General features: G+C 41.1%; 1 protein-coding gene across 2 annotated transcripts in view; it reads left to right on the top strand.

Moving 5' to 3' along the window:
• Nucleotides 1-16,033, top strand: part of LOC149006168 (ARM repeat superfamily protein) — a 138,625-nt gene extending 122,592 nt beyond the window's left edge. The window contains exon 25 of one of the 2 annotated variants that reach the window (XM_089165476.1): nt 15,098-16,033. In XM_089165476.1, coding sequence (XP_089021602.1) covers nt 15,098-15,319 — 222 coding nt within the window. In that variant the 3' untranslated portion in view covers nt 15,320-16,033. The remainder of the gene's footprint in view (nt 1-15,097) is intronic. The other variant, XM_089165477.1, reaches the window with a different exon arrangement.
• Nucleotides 16,034-16,743: the final 710 nt, after the last annotated feature.

Below are 16,743 nucleotides of genomic sequence, written 5' to 3'. Positions count from 1 at the left end.
CCAATAGAGATTATACTCAGGTGTATTCATCAACACCTCATCTGCCTTCTTGAAGTTGGAGCCATTGTCGGTGACAATCTACACCACATTCTTCTTCTCAACCCGATCAATAACATCATGTAGGAGTCCAAGTATATAGTTGTGGTTTTTCTTGCCAATAGCATCCACAAATTTCAAAAAAATGGTCCTTTTGTCATAATGCACCATAAAATTGATGATGGACTTTCTTTTCGGACCTGTCCATTCATCACACATAATGGTGCATCCATATGACTCCCACAAGGATCTCAAAATGCCAATGTACTCATGCAACTCCTCCTTCTCCTTAGTCAGTAAGGTGGTCATCATCTCTCTAGGGGTGGGACCAGCATATCCAGGACTGCCTCTACAATAATGTGAATCATATTCTTGTAATACGGACCCTATGTTGTTTTTGCTGGAATAAAACAGTAATACAACCACTTTGCCACTACCTTCTTCACCTTCTTAGCCATCCCTTTCCATACACCTCTAATATTAGGTTGCTTAGCCCCCTTCCTTCTGAAAATGTCAAGATCCTGCTCTAGGATAAGATCCCTCAAGCGTGGATAGTCACGTGGTGCCGGATGATTTGCTATAAGAGTGGACCTTCGACTCTGTGATCAGCATAGTTGTCACGGCGACGAGGCGATGCAAGGCGGTTTTAGCTAGTTGGGGCGATGAGTCGACGAGGCGCCCTCCGATGCGCTTTTGAGGCGGTCGAGGCGTTTTAAGTGAAATTTTTACTTTTTAGTGTACACCTCATACACTAATTCATTATAAACCTATCTTATATATAATTAAAATAATAATAAAATAAAATAACTAATATTAGCCATTTAGCCTACCTTAAGTCATCCAACATACTACAAACCACACGTAGTAGGTCCTAAATAAATTCCAAGTATCATACTATCATTAACAAGAATCAAGATAAGATAAAAAGCATCAAGCGTTTTTCAGATTTGTAGAAACTTAGAAGCTTCAAGCGTCGTTGCTACAGCTGCTGCTGCCTAGCCTGCTCGCCTCCGGTCGGAAGCTCCTTGACTCCTGAATCCCGTCTTGCCAGGGTTCTAAGTAGAAGAAGAAGTTGAAGCCGGCAGTTGACTTCTAGGTTCCGTCCGGCGTTCCTGGAGGCGGAGAGATGCTAGCGGTCCTCCTCTATGCGTCTCTCCGCCTTCTTCCCCTCTCTCCCTCTCTCTTCCTCTCTTTCTTCTCTCACTCTTCTTCTTGTTTGGCCTTTCCGGAGGAGTGACTTTCTGCTCGTCCTCCTCTCTCTTCTCTTGCTCTTCTCTTCCCTCACCCCCTCTCCACATCTCCTCTCTGTCTCTGCTGATTTTTTGTCGAGCTCTCTAATCTGAGCTCCGTGCTCCTCCCTTTTACCTGTTTTGCAGAAGTTTGGTCGAGCTTGATCTCAGATTTGAGATCAGCTCTCTTCCCTCTATTTCTTCTCCTCCCTTTGATTCTCCACATCTCCTTCTGTTTCTGCGATCCAATCTCCCTCTCCACCTCCACATCTCTCTTGAAGGAAGAAAAAAAAAAAAAAAAAAAAAAACCTTAAGCGTGTTTGTCCATTTCAAGTTCATCTGTGTTTGTTGAGGGTTCCGGTCTCATTGGCTCCTTAGGCATCGGGGGGTAGTCCTGAGGGGTTTCTTTGCAGTTCTCTCCAAATCGGATCCAATCTCAAATTCGATCTCATATCCGCTCTCTTTCTTCTCCTATCTCCCTTTCTGTTTGAGCTCAGCTTAACTTCGTTGAGGGTTCTTTCCTCTTTGGCCTCTCCAGTGTTGGGGTTACGCTTAAGAGCCTCAGTTGGTGATCTCTCCGTATCAAATTCGACCTCAGATTCAGATTCTTCGTCTCACTTCGTTTCTCCTTCTCTTCGCTTCCTGTTTCAAGGTTCGCTCCAATTTGATGAGGGTTCCTTTGATGGCTTCTTTGGCTTTGGGGGAAAGCTTTGTGAGCTATCTTTTTGAACTCTCCATTTTGTTTCGAATCTTATTTGCTCTCTTCGTTCTTTTTCTCAATCTTATTGCATTCCCTTGCGTCCCTTGCCTCTATGTTTCTAGTGCGTTGGTCCTTGTGCTTTGTTACTAGGAAGGCTTCCAATTGTTTCGATGGATTGGGAGACTGCGAAGGTTCAGCTGGGCCCCTTTGATACGCTTCCATGGTTGTTTCTAGTCTAGCTATGGGTCACTTGTGCTGTGTAACAAGTTTGCTATTATTGATGCCTTAAATTGTTGCTTGGCTCATTGGCTTTTAGTTTGCTTCTTTGTTGACCTTGGGTCTCTTATGCTTGTGTATCTAGTTTGCTTTAGTTGTTGCTCTTGTAGTTGCTAGTCTCAATGCCTCTTAGGTTGCTTGTTAGATGAGGCCTTTTTCTAGCTTTGTCTCGGCTTGTCGCTTGTGCTATTGTATTTCCTTCTCTTTGGTAATGAATTATTTAATCATCCAAAAAAAAAAAAAAAATAAGATAAAAAATGTAACTAAATAGTAAACACATAGATGCATGAGCAAAACAAATAGACATTAGACAACATATCTTCATTAAATGTCACCAACACTAGCACCACCTACAACTCCATGGCTCCACCTCCACCTCCACCAGCACCTACAAGTCTACAACTCCACTTTTGCTACATTGTTGAGCACTTGAGCTGTAGCCAAATATCCTCACAAGTAAAAGAAGAAAATGAAACAAAGCATATAACCAAATATCTATATAGAAAGTTTTAAATATTTAAGCAAACAATCCCACTTATATCTAAAATCTAAAGTCAAATCCCAAATATACCAACACACCCATATCCAACATTCCCAATAAAAATCCACAATCCATATCCAAAATTCCCAATAGAAAAGTATAATTCAGCTAGTCATAATCATCATCAAGCAAATTGGTAGCAAGTGGGAGATCTTCTCGAACTTCTTGTTGCTCCAAAGAGATAGACCTCAAACCAAAATCATCTACAATGTTCTCATCATCATGCAAATCTTCCACTTCTTCCATGTCTCCATCAGACTCGGAGTTATGTTCCTCAACCACCCTCTCCAAAGACCTGCGACATGAGTAACATATATTAACTCCAGCAGATGTTGATTCACTTGGTTGACATCTCCTCGGTCTGTTCTGGCCCTCAAGTGATGTAGATGCCTCTATAGCTCTATCAACAGTGCTCCAAGTAAGATCACCCTCAGGATGGACTACATCGTCGGGCTGATTAACCATCCACTCACTGCTCCAGTCAAGCTCATCAAGGAGTAGTGGATCATAATTTCTACTCTTTAATCGCCTTTCACTAAACCTTTCTTGAAGACGGCTATTGTACTGAACAAAAGCTAGATCATTCAACCTCTCATGTTCCAACCTATTCCTCTTCTTGGTGTGAATCTGAATTCATGAGCAATTGAAAAGAATCCCAAGTCATTCTTCTAGATTTAAATTTAAAAGTGTTTTAAATACTTGAATCACTTAATACTTACAAACTCAAATGTGCTCCAATCCGTTCACAACCATCGAAAGAACAACAAAGGCCTAGTATCCTCCGTGCAATCCTTGTAATCTCAAAAGCAATTCCTCCATTTGTATCCCACCATGTAACTATAGTATTAAAAAAAAAAAGATTAACATAATAGGTAGAGTTACAAACCAAATAAGTATAACCAAAAATAAAAAACATACAAGTAAAAACTTACGAGGACTCATAATTGTCCGCTGTCTGATAGCCATAGCTGTGGAGAAAGGACCTCTACCTTGCTTATATTCACTTTCCCAGAACAATATCTTATCTTGTCGATGTGCATCAGGCACTAGTCTTCCAACAACTTCATTGAAAGAAGTTTGGAGAGAAGTGATCAACTCATAATCATCTACATCATCTAAGTTGTAGAACTTCCCAGGATTCAAAAAAAAGGCTGCACCATATTAGAGGTCTCTCCATCTGACACTCCCATCGCCTATCAATTATTTGTATGACTTTCTTCCAGAGTCGTTCTTTGCCTCCAAAATTGTCCTTTATTCTTCTCTTGGCCTATTGCATGGCTACAAACACTTTAGGCATTGCGGGTCTTTCATCAGCATCCACAATCCTCAATACAATCATAAGAGGTTGTGATGCTCTAATACAATCCTCCACACCATGCCAAAATGCTGTAGAAAAAGTTGTTTCAACTACTTGCTTCCCTGCTTTTGTCTTAGACAAATTGGAATTTGTCCACTCCTCATAAATGAATAAGTACCTAAATCATCCTTGTGTCTCAATAAGCTTTACAATGTCAAGAATGAAATGGCAAACCTAGTCACTGCAGCCCTCACAAGATCCCTGCCATTTGTCTTCTGTCTCAAGGCCTTCAGCAATCTTGTGTGCCTATAAATGAAAGTGGTTATTCTCTTCCCTTGAATTATCACTTTCTTATATTGTTTCAAATTTCCAATGTCCTCTAGCATCAAATCAAGACAGTGGGCTGCACAGGGAGTCCAATATAATCTAGTCCTCTTCTCCATTAATAATGCCCCTGCTGCTTTGTAATTTGAGGCATTATCAGTCACCACTTGAATTACATGTTCTTCCCCAATTTCTTCAACTTTGTTATCCAATAACTGAAAGAGCATGTTTGCATCTTGCACCTGGCTAGATGCATCCACAGAACCAAGGAAGAATGTTCCCTCTGGACAATTGACAAGAAAATGGATGAGATGCCTACCCTTTTTGTCAGTCCACCCATCAAACATGAGTGTGCATCCATACATCTTCCAATATTTTTCATAATTTTTCCTCATCTCCATTGTTCTTTCTTTTGCACTCTTCAACAAAGGCGCCCTGACTTCATGGTAACTTAAGGGCTTATACCCAGAACCATATTGTGCAATAGACTCGACCATCACCTCAAAGCTTTTAGCTTTAACTGCATTGAATGGAATGCCACACTAATACATCCAATTAGCAATGTGGTTATCCACTCGCTTCTTTTCTTTGGCAAATCTCATTCTATTCAAGATGGTTGTTTGAGTAGCACCCTTATCCCTCCTTTCTTCAACAACATCTTCAGGAGTGCGTCTAACATGCATATCCATGGGATCCCTTACTGGTGCCTTATTAAGGGCACTTTTCAATCTCTTTGATGCAGTCCCAAAGCTTGATATCTTGGAGCACACCTCAACCTCAGACCCTACACTAGGTAATGTACCTCCTCCAGTAGAGGTAGGAATAGAATGTTCTTCTCCAATTTGAATGTCATCATGCTCATTATCCAAATCAGTAACAACAACCCTCTTTTTATTTTTCACCAACAATACATTCATCTCTTGGGCAATTTCTGTAGTGGTCTTAGTGCACTTCACAACATCCCCATATCCACCCACTAGATGTTGCTTCAATCTTTTAAATCCTCCCTTAAAGTTTCTGTTGCACAAACTGCACCTGACTGTATTCCTATCAGCAACATCTAGCCAATACCCGTATTTCCACCTTGGGTCATTTGACTTGGCCTTTCTTTTCGGGTCTTTCGAGGGATCATAGGCTTCACCCCCACTAGGAATAGGCTGACTAGAAGCAGCCGCTGGATTATCAGTTGAGGGCCTTGAGGTCATTGTAAATAACTAGTAAATATTTACAATAAAAAGCATGAAACATACACATATAATCAACCAAAATTAAAAACAACAATAAAATTGATAATGATACCATATAATTTTAATTTTGCACCATACCACACCACAATAAATATCCTATGCATTCATCTAATCATCTCACTTCATGATAAATTGATAATCAAGCTTATATTCTGAAAAATCAAAAAAGATTATAGAAAAAATACACTGAAGCTAATAAACAACAATAATCAATACAAAATTCCAGAATAACAGAGGAGTAAGTCAAACAGAGGAATAAGACAAGCATCCATACATGTTTTGTGGTGTACAAATACATTAATACACATGAAAAGATACATAAGGCTGCTTAAATTATTATTCTAAAAGCAAATTAGTCATATTCCCAACAAGTCATCTCTTTTATTGCCATCAAAGTCATATTAAGGCAACTTTGAAAGTTCTAAAATTCCAATTTCAAACAGAATATTGCCAAAACAAAAAGGATTCCTAATGAAAGCATCGATAGATCAGAAAAGTGCAAGCACATAAATTAAATGCAAGGGATAAATAAATAAAAGTAGATAATATCAAAAGAATTGCAGTTCAAAGGAATCTCATGTACACAATGCATACACCAAGCTAAATATATCTTAAGAATGCAAATCAAACCAGAAAAAAAAATTTCAGCGACATACCGAAGCCGCTGCAACTACAGTGTCTTTCGTATGGTGAGCCTATGAGGGGAAAAAGAAAAAAAAAAAAAAAAAAAAAAAAAAGAAAGAAGAAGCAGAAGTAAGAGAGTAGCAGCAAAACTGCAGAATTCGATCAATTTTGGACCTTCCAAACTAAAAAAGAGAGTACAGTACTACAGTGGTCTCTCCGGTGATGTCTCTGATTGTCGCCGGTGTCACTAGTGGCATTGTTGATGGTCTGAAACTGGAGTAGCAGAGGGATAGGAGTAGTAGAGAGGAAGAAGACTTGAGAGCTAGAGCCAAAACCAGATTAGGGATTTCGTCGCCGGTGTCACGGGTGGCGTCGTTGATGCTCAGGGAGAGGAGTAGCAGAGGGCGAGAGTAGCAGAGAGGAAGAAGACTCAAGAGAGAACAAGAGATTAGGGATTTCGATTTTCGTCTCGATTTTCCCTTTTCTTTTGTTTTGTTTTGTTTTTTTTTTTTTTATTGAATTAATGTTACAAAATGATCCCATGTTTCTCAAGTACCATTTATGTAACCATTTAGCCATTAGATGATTCCCCAATTGGAATCTAGTTTCCTATTCAGGGAAAATCGTTTAATACCTGAAAGGCGGTCGCCTAGCAGTATAATGCGTCCGATGCGTCGCCTCGGACGCTAAGGAGACGCCTCATATACTGAGGTGACCGCCTTATGTATTTCCCCTGAGGCACTCCTCACCTCACTCTCTTTAATACCGCCAGGACGCTAAGGTGTCACCTAAGCGACACCTTGACAACTATGGTGATCAGTTGAACATACCACGTGTACCACCCCTATCCTTAAATCTAGATGCTTCAGCCCTGTAGCCCTAAAGGGACCAGCTTCTGTAAATCTAGCTTTAGCCCTCTTCTGCTCCTAGTACTGCTTCTCCCTACTCTCAGTCATTGCCTATTTGATACCCCTCTCCTTTTGCTCTTTGATATCAACGAGATCAACATCCCGATCAAAATCTGAGTCAACTCTATACGATGACGGTGTCCACACTGCCTCTTCCAATGCAGCATCCGCCCTCCTTTTCACATGTTTCTTCTTCCCCTTTGCTTTCTCTCTCTCTCTTACTGCCTTCACTATATCAACATTCACCTCAGTGCACGTGGCCACATCCTTCAAACTAGCAAGCCTTGAACCTGCTAATGCCACATGAGTTCAACTCCTTACCACAGAAGTTGCATCTTGTCCTACTCTTATTGCCATCAATAACAACACAATACGACTATGCTAGATCAGCCCTCACCCTCACTGCAGGTCCCTATGGCTATGGTTGTCCATGGCCCTGCTTTCCACCCTGTGAACCAGCTCCTCTCCCACTGCCAAACATGATAGTTGTTGCATCAAAAATGATTGCACAAGTCATTAAACACTACCAAAATAATTTTCTCAACACAAAGAAACAATCATGTACCTATCTAGCAGCTTTTTCTGTTTTTTAAATACAAAATAAATATTAAAAATTTTGCCAAAAAAATGGTTGCCCAAATAAAATCTGGCAGTGAAACCACATGCAGCACTTTAGTTATTCTATACTTTTTTATAATATTGAAAATCCTTTTCCTTAATCTTTCCAATTTTTCATAATTATTTATATTTTATATTAATATTTTAATAATTTTTAAAAAACAAAATAGTTATTTATTGGGTGTTGATTGGTCTATAGAGTTCCACATATGTTTTTTCCATCACGATACAACATATATACCATATAGAAAGCAAACATTTTCAATGTAGAAAAATACAATTTTTAAAGCCCAAAAATAAATAAAGAAATTACTTGACGAAAAAAAATTATGACATCGTGAGTCCGTAGATCGGCCCACGGTGTTCAACATACTTTAATTTCATAACCATCTAATAACATTATGGCATGCATTTTGAAAAGAAGAAAAAAAACAATTTGGAGAACAATGGTTACCTCTCAGATGAAAAGACTCCACAAAACTCCCAAATCTATATGAAATCTCGTTTGATCATCGCGAACAATGCTATACCCGTCAAGAATGAAGCGAGATCTACTAGTATATGTCAAATGTCAAATGAAAATATGGCAAGAATGCAAAAAGTAGGGGAGAGAAGCTCTTGAGAAGAAAGAAATTATAGAAAATGAGGTTGATAATTCGTTGGAAATTCAGTGATATTTTGGTTTTATCGCCGAGAATATTGAGACTTTCGACAATATTTCGCAAAAAATATTTTTGGCGAGATATCGCCTATATCTCGCTGATTTTTGGACTGTTTGGTTCAAAAAAAAATTTGCCACTTGGTGAAACAACTAAAAATATGGCAAATTTTGGCGATACGTTTTACCATGGGTACACCTTTGAAGCTAGAAGAGTCCTTCCTTGAAACGTAGTACTGTTTTACTGCACCCTCAAGAGTTGGTGCTTTTTTTACTGTCTCTCCTTGCATGCTTAATGAAATTGCAACCCTTTGGTACTGCAAAACCAGATTTTAAGAGTTGATTTTAAGTCCGATTTCTATCCCACATAAAGAAAAGTAAAGAATACAGTTGTACATTTTCAGTTCCAGAATTCAGATTCACAGGTGCAACTCTATGCTATCGGCTTTCACCAGTCTGCGTTCACAATCAGACAAAATTTTGTTAAGTTGTTGCCCTGCAAGTCTTCTTTCATTTGTCTTTGGAATCAACAAACTCCACGTTATCTCCAGAGTCTGTCCATTTTTCCAAGTGCAATTATGAGAAGTCTTGAATCCTAGTGCAGGCTTATAGAGATTATTCTAATCACTCTCCCAATTTAGGTCCAGCAGACTATCTTGAGGTGGCTTGCATCAATGTATATGAAGGTGTTAGGATTAGTTGAAGGGCAAAAGAGGGAACCAAATAGAGGCAGGAATTTGCGCTGGTTTAGCCCATTTGTTGCCTATATTTTGTTTCTTAGTTTGGCTATTTTCTCTTGCATCCAGCTTCTATTAATGCATCATTTGGTTTGACGCTTTCGTTCATTTAACGTGAAAGCCTCCTTTGGTATTTCTTCTTAACGTATCTTCTTTCTCAGTTCTTCTCTGGTTTTCTACTTCCTATTTTAGATGAAGCCTCGCCCTATAGGAAATCTCCGATGACCCCTGAAACCTCCAACCTTCCCTCCTCATCCCCCTGTAACCCCTCTCCCACTCCTCCTCCCTCAGCCACCAACCATCCCACCACCACCCCTGTTGCCTGGAACTCCCTCTTATCCTCCACTCCCAACCCTATTGACTGCAACCTCTCCTACATTTCCCCCTCCTCTGTCAACTCCACTCCCCTGGTTCAATGCCCTTCCTTTGCTACCAAGTCTGAAATCCTTTGTTGGAACTTGGCTATCTTTGGCCAATTCCTTGGCCCTTGCCCCCTCTTGGTATTGTTAAAGCCTCTCTATCCAAACAATGGAACTCGCTTGGCTCCATGGAAACCTTTGTGATCGACTCTGGTATCTTCCTGTTTAACTTTTCCTCTGCTGCCTTAAAGAACTAGGCCATCGAAGGTTCTCCTTGGTTTGTTGGGAAGTCTCCCATCTTCATCAAATCCTAGGAACCCTTTTTGCCCCTCCGAAGGGTCAACTTCAGCACCATTCCCGTTTGGATCAATCTCCTGGGCCTTCCCCTGGAGTTTTGGCTCCGCGGTTAGTTGCCCTCTTAGATCAGATTCGAAAACCCACAACCTTGAACGATTATCCTATGCCCGAATTTGCATTGAAGTTTCAACATCTAATCCCCTGCCCCCCCCCCCCCCCCGGTATCTCTCTACAACCAAGCATCTATGACTGGATTCCTTCTAGGTGCTCGAAATGCTCTTCGTTTGGTCATGAAATAAGTAACTGCTTATTCCTGTTGGAAAACCCTATCACTGCCAAAGGAATTCTTTCAAAAGCTCCTGCTCTTTCCATCTCCAACGAATGTCTGAAGACTTTGGTGATAGCCTCTATAGCAAATAATCCTACTAAAAAGATTCATTCGCTAATGCCTCAAATAAGCTCGTCGATACCTAGTTCTCTGATCAATAAACTCGATCTCATCACCCAAGATGGTAGGGGGTCGTCTCCGGCAAGCTCTCCTGCCGCAAAATTCTACCGAAGAAACTGGGGAAAAAAATAATAGAAGTGTCTATACCTCTGTTGTCAGTCTGCCTCTGAAGAACCTTGCTATGCCTGATGCTCCTTCTGCGCCTGCTGCCGTCGAAGCTCTTGACGTTGACGACTCATCCACTGACAACACCATTCAAAGTAACAATGCCCTTTCAGTGTCGTGAATCTTGGCTGATCAGAGCCTTTCTCAGGTAAGAATACTTTCTATTACAAGTACCAAAGAAACTTGGATCGATGAGCCCCTGCTTTCCTTCCCTGCAACTGCAACCATATCACCCTCTTCTCCCTCTAACCCTCAACCGAAACCCACTTTTCCCTAACTTGCGACTTCAACTCCCATTAACCCTTCCCCACCCCAACCTGCGGTTATCCTTTATCCCCTCACAATCTCCCTCATTTACCCTTTTGGCCTCAAAGCCCAACCCAAATCGAACCTTAAGGCCTCAAAGCCAATATCTACCCACCTTATTTCTAACCCTTTAAAAGGCTTTATCCCTCCCAGCCCACAGTCCAACCCACTTTAACCACCATTAATTACCCAACTCTATCAATCCTACCACTGTCAACCTAACCCATGGCCCAACTCCTTTAAACTATAACACTCTTGGTCCAAACACTGTCGGCCCAACTAAACCTCTAAACTCACACATTCTTACTAACCCAAACCCAACCCCATCTAACCCATCCACCCTCTTAACATCCAAAAACCCAACCCATGGCCCAATCTGTGTTAACCCAACTCCTTTAAACCCTATCACACACGCTAACCCATTTTCTTTTTTAACCATCGAACCTTTAACCCATCACTCTCTTCCTTTTACCACCTCTCCCACTTCAAACCACAAGCAATCAAACTATCCCCCCCCCCTCCTAGTCACCCCATCCCACACCCCCACTCTCACCCCCTTCACTTATTCAACCTCCTTAAACCCCCCCCCCCAACCTTAGACCCCTGCCCCACCACCCCACACCTTGAAAGTCTCACCCCTTCTAAAAACCCCTCTCCTTGCATTGGGTCCACTATTGACCCTAATATTTTTTAGCCCCCCTCCCCATAATCTCCACTTTGGTACCCTCCCCCCCAGTTGTCCCCTTACTACCCCTCCCCCTAGCTACTCCCCCGATGGCCTCCCTAATAACAGTTTAAATGTCTAGTATCCTCATTTGAAATATTAGGGGCCTCAACTCCCTTGCCAAACAAGCTGAAGTCAAGCTCATTCTTCAAAACTTGAAAGCTTCTTTTTGTGCCCTCCTTGAAACCCACGTCCACATTGACAATACCCGTTGGATTGCCCTCTCCATAGCCCCTTCTTGGTCCTTTCTCTCGAATTCCCCTCTCTCCCCCAATGGTCGCATTTGGATTCTTTGGGACCTGGTTGTCTTCCAGTCCTCCCTTCTTTTTTTGTCCCCCTAGCTCATGCACTTCCAGCTTTCTTCTCCCTCGGCTCCCTCCTTTATTTCTATTGTTTATGGTGTTAACCGCTCTTTGGACCGGTAAGCTCTCTGGGGCAACCTCCAATCCCTTTCCCCCCCTTCATGCTGGGTAAACCCTGGGGTGTCGGAGGTGAATTTAATATTGTCCGTTATTCTCACGAGAGGATTGGGGTTGCCTGCTGAACCCTGTGGCTATTGAACCTTCAACTCTTGGATTGAGGATGCAGGTCTTTTTGACCGTTGCTGGTTTGGCCAATGTCTCACCTAGCAAACCTGTAGAAGTGGAGATTCACGTATGCTTCCAAGCTTAATCATTTCTTAGCTAATGATTCCTGGACCTCTCTCTTTCCCGCTTTCCATACCCATTTTCCCTCGTCTGCTCTCTGATCACTCCCCCTACCATCTCCATCTTCTATATCCTCCTTCCTTTGGTCCCAAGCCTTTCAAATTCTTTGATATGTGAACTTCAAACTTCTCCTTCCTCCCCACTGTCCAAGAGACCTGGGCTCAACAGGTCTACTACCACTCCCTTCCTCTAATGGCCTTTGCCCACAAGCTCCAAAATACCAAGAATGCCCTCCAATCCTGAAATTTCTCCACCTTTGGCAATATCTCCTCTCGAGTCTCCTCTTGCTGCTCGACCTCTCTAGGGTCCAAACCCTCCTCCAAAGTGACTGTCTCAACCCAATTATGGCCGAGGAAGAAAAATCTCTCTCTCAACCTTTCTATCCTAGATTCCCCAGGAGGAAACCGCCAGAATCGCGTATTAAGTGGCTCAAGCTTAGGGATGCAAATACTACCTACTTCCATCGATCCCTTAAAGCTTGGCTCAACTTCAATTATTTTCCTCGTCTTCTTACTAGTAGTGGTTCCTGGATCTATGACCCTCTTAGTATTAAGACTGAAATAATCTCCTTTTTCTCTAGGCTCCTCTCTCCCCCCCCCCTGGCCACCCTAAATAAGTTTGTGGACCCCTCCTCTCTAGCTTCTCTTTGTGCTCGTTTTTGCTCAAAATCAACAGGCTTCCCATGTAGTTTCCAACAATTTTCCTTGGTATAATATGGTTTGTGATAGTGCTCACACTTGACAATCTCCTTAGCCGGATCAGATTTAGTGCGAACAGACTGTAAGGCTGATTTCTCCATAATAGGAGTATGAAGCATGGCTAATCAACGACTTTCCTAACACTGAACAAATGCATAAGACTGTTCTAGTGTAGGAAAGGGAGAACGACTTAATACTTGCACTCTAATCTGATCGTACTCCACATTCAAACCTGCTAAGAAGTCATATATACCCGAATCTTATCAATGTGCTTCCTATAAGTAGTCACATCATCTGGGTTAGTGGGATGATAATCCCTATAATAATCCAACTCCTGCAAAAGAGAGCGCAACTCAGCATAATAGTGGGCCACATCAGTTCCTTTTGGGTAGTCTCATGAAGCTTCTTTCGTAACTCATAAACCTGTGCATCATTGCCCAACTGTCCATAGGTTTCAGTAGTAGCCTTCCAGATTTGGGCTCAGTATCAAGTAATAGGTAACCCCGGGCAATACTTGGATGCATGGAATTCAAAAGGAATGACATAATAAGAGAGTCATTTGATATTCATTTATCCTGTAAAACACCTGCGGTAGTAGATTTGATAGTGGTGCCCGTAATGTGTCCAACTAGTCCTCTTCCAGCAATAGTTAGGTAAGCAGAGTGAGACCAGATCAAATAATTTGTTCCATCAAATCTCACGGAAAGAGAATGAAGAGTGGGGTAATGTTCAAAGCCAGTGGGAACAGGAGTACCATCAATAGTTGTCATGTTGACAAAATTGTTTGTTGTTCTTTTGTCTTCACCCTTTTGAAGTAATTGAAACGTCACAGAATGCAATAGTCGAACTGCCCAAACAATTCAAAATACATATAAGGAACACCTTTTTTTTTTTTAAGGTGCAAAAAATTATGAAAGAAACTACAAATAAATAGTTCGGTCAAAGGATGGGGATGGTTTGGTTTGGTCTACTAGTTTTTTGGCTAATAGAACCAGAGACAAAAAATCTGGTCTAGTTTGGTCTATTTCATGAGGAGGGACATAAAAATATGGGTTTTGACATCAAAATATCGTTCATAGGCTACCTGTGAAAGACGATGGCGATGGGGATGGAAGCAAGCAACGGCAATGGCAATGGAAGCAAGCGACGGCGATGGAAACAGGCGACGGAAGCAAAGTCTGATGGCAGAAGTTGCTTCTTTTTTTTCTTTTCTTTTTTTTTTCTTGTTGAAGAAGATGGAATCTAAAAAACTTTCTCAAATCACCGAAAGCAGAGTCGAAGATGCTCATTGTAACTCACGAACTCAACAACGAATATGAAAAACTTTCTCAAATCACCGAAAGCAGCAGAGTCGAAGATGCTCGCTGTAACTCACGAACTCAACAACAAACGATTTGAACTCGCACAGCTCTGTTTCAACCCTAATCGGAAGCAAAGGCGATGGGATCTGGAGAGATGTCTCAGCAATGGAGGTAGGTCTTCCTCAACGAGAATTTTTTTCTTTCTCTTCTCTTCCCTAATGGAACTTAGGCTCTGATGCCATGTTGAGAAACACGATATTGGTAGAATGACTTATTAATCAATGATCTCAAGCCTTCTATTTATAATTAAGTGGAAAGTATACTATTTCAAGGAATATAATTTTACATGAATACAAACTCTAATTTAACTCCTAATAGAATCCAACACCTTGCTTCCATTTGGCCTAGATCGAGGTACTCCTTTGGTTTTGCTCGAGATTGGAATTGAACCATGAGAAACTTCTCTGACTCCTTGATTTGCGACATTGTGGGTAAGCTCAGTTTTTCCGCTACCGTTCACCACTTATGGTAGGAATGCAACATATGAGAAGATGGACTTCCAAATCCCGATCCCGAGATTTTATTTAGAATGCCATCTATGTTCAAAAAAACCTTAAAACCTTACAAATTTCTTGAGCTTTGATCATTTTGAGGGTATGTATTGGGATTGTCGTTATATGGATTTGGTTAAGAGAATACATGTTTAAGTATGGCTTTCTGTCTAGTTTGGCGTGCTGTGTGTGTTGTTTACCTCGTTTTGCTTGTTCTCTCTCCTCCCAGTGGGATTTTTTTTCCAATGAATGCCAAGTGGGATTAGTGAAGGAACGAAAGAATTGCTGCACCATTTTGTTTGCTGTTGTTCTCTGTGTTTTGACTGGATGTTTGAGATGCTATCAGGTACAGGCTCTACCTGCTGAGTACCTAAAGCAGGGTGAAGCCAAAACCATTGTGCCAATATGGCTTAAGGCCCTGGACAGCGCAGCTTCAGACTACCTCGAGAGCAAGACCTGTGATGTTCGAAGTAACCGTGGCTATATGCAGGGGAAAGGCGGAAGAGTACTCAAGCGTATAATTCGAGAATTTGCTGACACCCACCGGCATGTTCCGAATCTGACGTGATTTTTCCATCTACTGATTATCACATGGGTTTTTTCCAGCTTCCATTATTGTCTACAGTGCATGTTTTATCACAAGGCTCTCCATCCTGTTGGCAGCCGCATCAGCAATTGTAAATTGATGGAAGTTGGCTCAAAATTAAGCGACGAACCGGCAAAGCTATTTCTCCACAAAGTATGAAATAACGCTTCTGATAATTCAATCTTTGTACAGTATGGGGTGCTTTTTTCTTATCGTTTTTTTTTTTTTTTATGGGGGGTAGAATTTTCGTTCAATTCCAGATTCTAATGTACCTCAATATTTGAGGAAAAATTTTTACGTATCAGAGGAAAATTCAATGGAAAAGAACTTGAAGGGGTGGCTCAATTGACAAAGACCGACATTGAACTGGGATTTCTCCGCCCTAAGCAAATAAAGGTTAGTCAAGGTGTATGGAAGCTGGACCAATCATTATTTTCAATTTTTTCTTTGGGGGTGTGGACTCTGGGTTTACTCGAAGTATTGATAATTATATGAGAAAACAATGCCGCCAGCTGCTTTGTCATGTTGAATCATTCATGAGAAGTAGGAAAAAAAGAAAAAAACAAACGGCCGTGAATGTGAGAAATACAACCGAGCGGATCACACCTCCAATTTCCTTGTGCATTTCACGTTATTGTCTCGAAATTATAAAAAAAATTTATGAACTGGGTCGTAAAATTGTCAGAAATTTTTGAACTAGGTCGTAGAATCTGGACCAGCGTAAAATGATGAAATTTTTAGATGGGTAATTTTTTATTTTTTTTCGTAATGAGAAACCCATAGTAGGTTGATGTGGATTCCAATTCTATTCTTCTCTATTTCGTTGTTTTCCTTCCTTTCGAGAACCTAGGTTCTCAAATCTCTTTTTTTCCTTCAAGCCAGACACAATCCATAAAACTATGTCTGAAAGATGCTTTACCTCAATCGAACTCTTGCAAGGGAGAACGAGGAAGGGGATGGAGACGAAGACAAAGCTGTTGCTTAACATTTCTGAGATGTAGTGTGAGAGGAAAAGGGAGACAGAGGAAGGGGATGGAGGCTTCATGTTTCTCAAATACAATAAGGGAAGAAGAGTGAATGTTAGAGAGAGAGATGAAGTTGTGAGGTGACATTCGTGATTGGTTTTGACGATTTTTTGTTTTTGCCAAACCTTGAGGAAGACAGTCTCTCACTCCCCGTCTTCCTTTCTTTCTTCGACAGAGGGATGACTTTTCTAGGCTGATTGGCTCTAATGTAGTGATAGAGATCCTTCTGAAGAAGAAAACAAAGGGAGTAGAGAGATTAATAATATTTGAAAATGAGTTAATCATTTGCGCTTTTTATGATTTTTTTTCTATGTTGGCCATGGCTTTGCATCTCCTATTAAGAATGAAAAGTTATCTATCTCGTCATTCGATGAAGGGTGT

Source organism: Hakea prostrata, chromosome 8, assembly GCF_041222555.1.
Source record: "Hakea prostrata isolate BN-2017 chromosome 8, UWA_Hpros_2, whole genome shotgun sequence".
Taxonomy (NCBI): domain Eukaryota; kingdom Viridiplantae; phylum Streptophyta; class Magnoliopsida; order Proteales; family Proteaceae; genus Hakea; species Hakea prostrata.
Note: the sequence above shows the minus strand (reverse complement) of the source record. Positions and strands in the feature narration are given on the sequence as shown.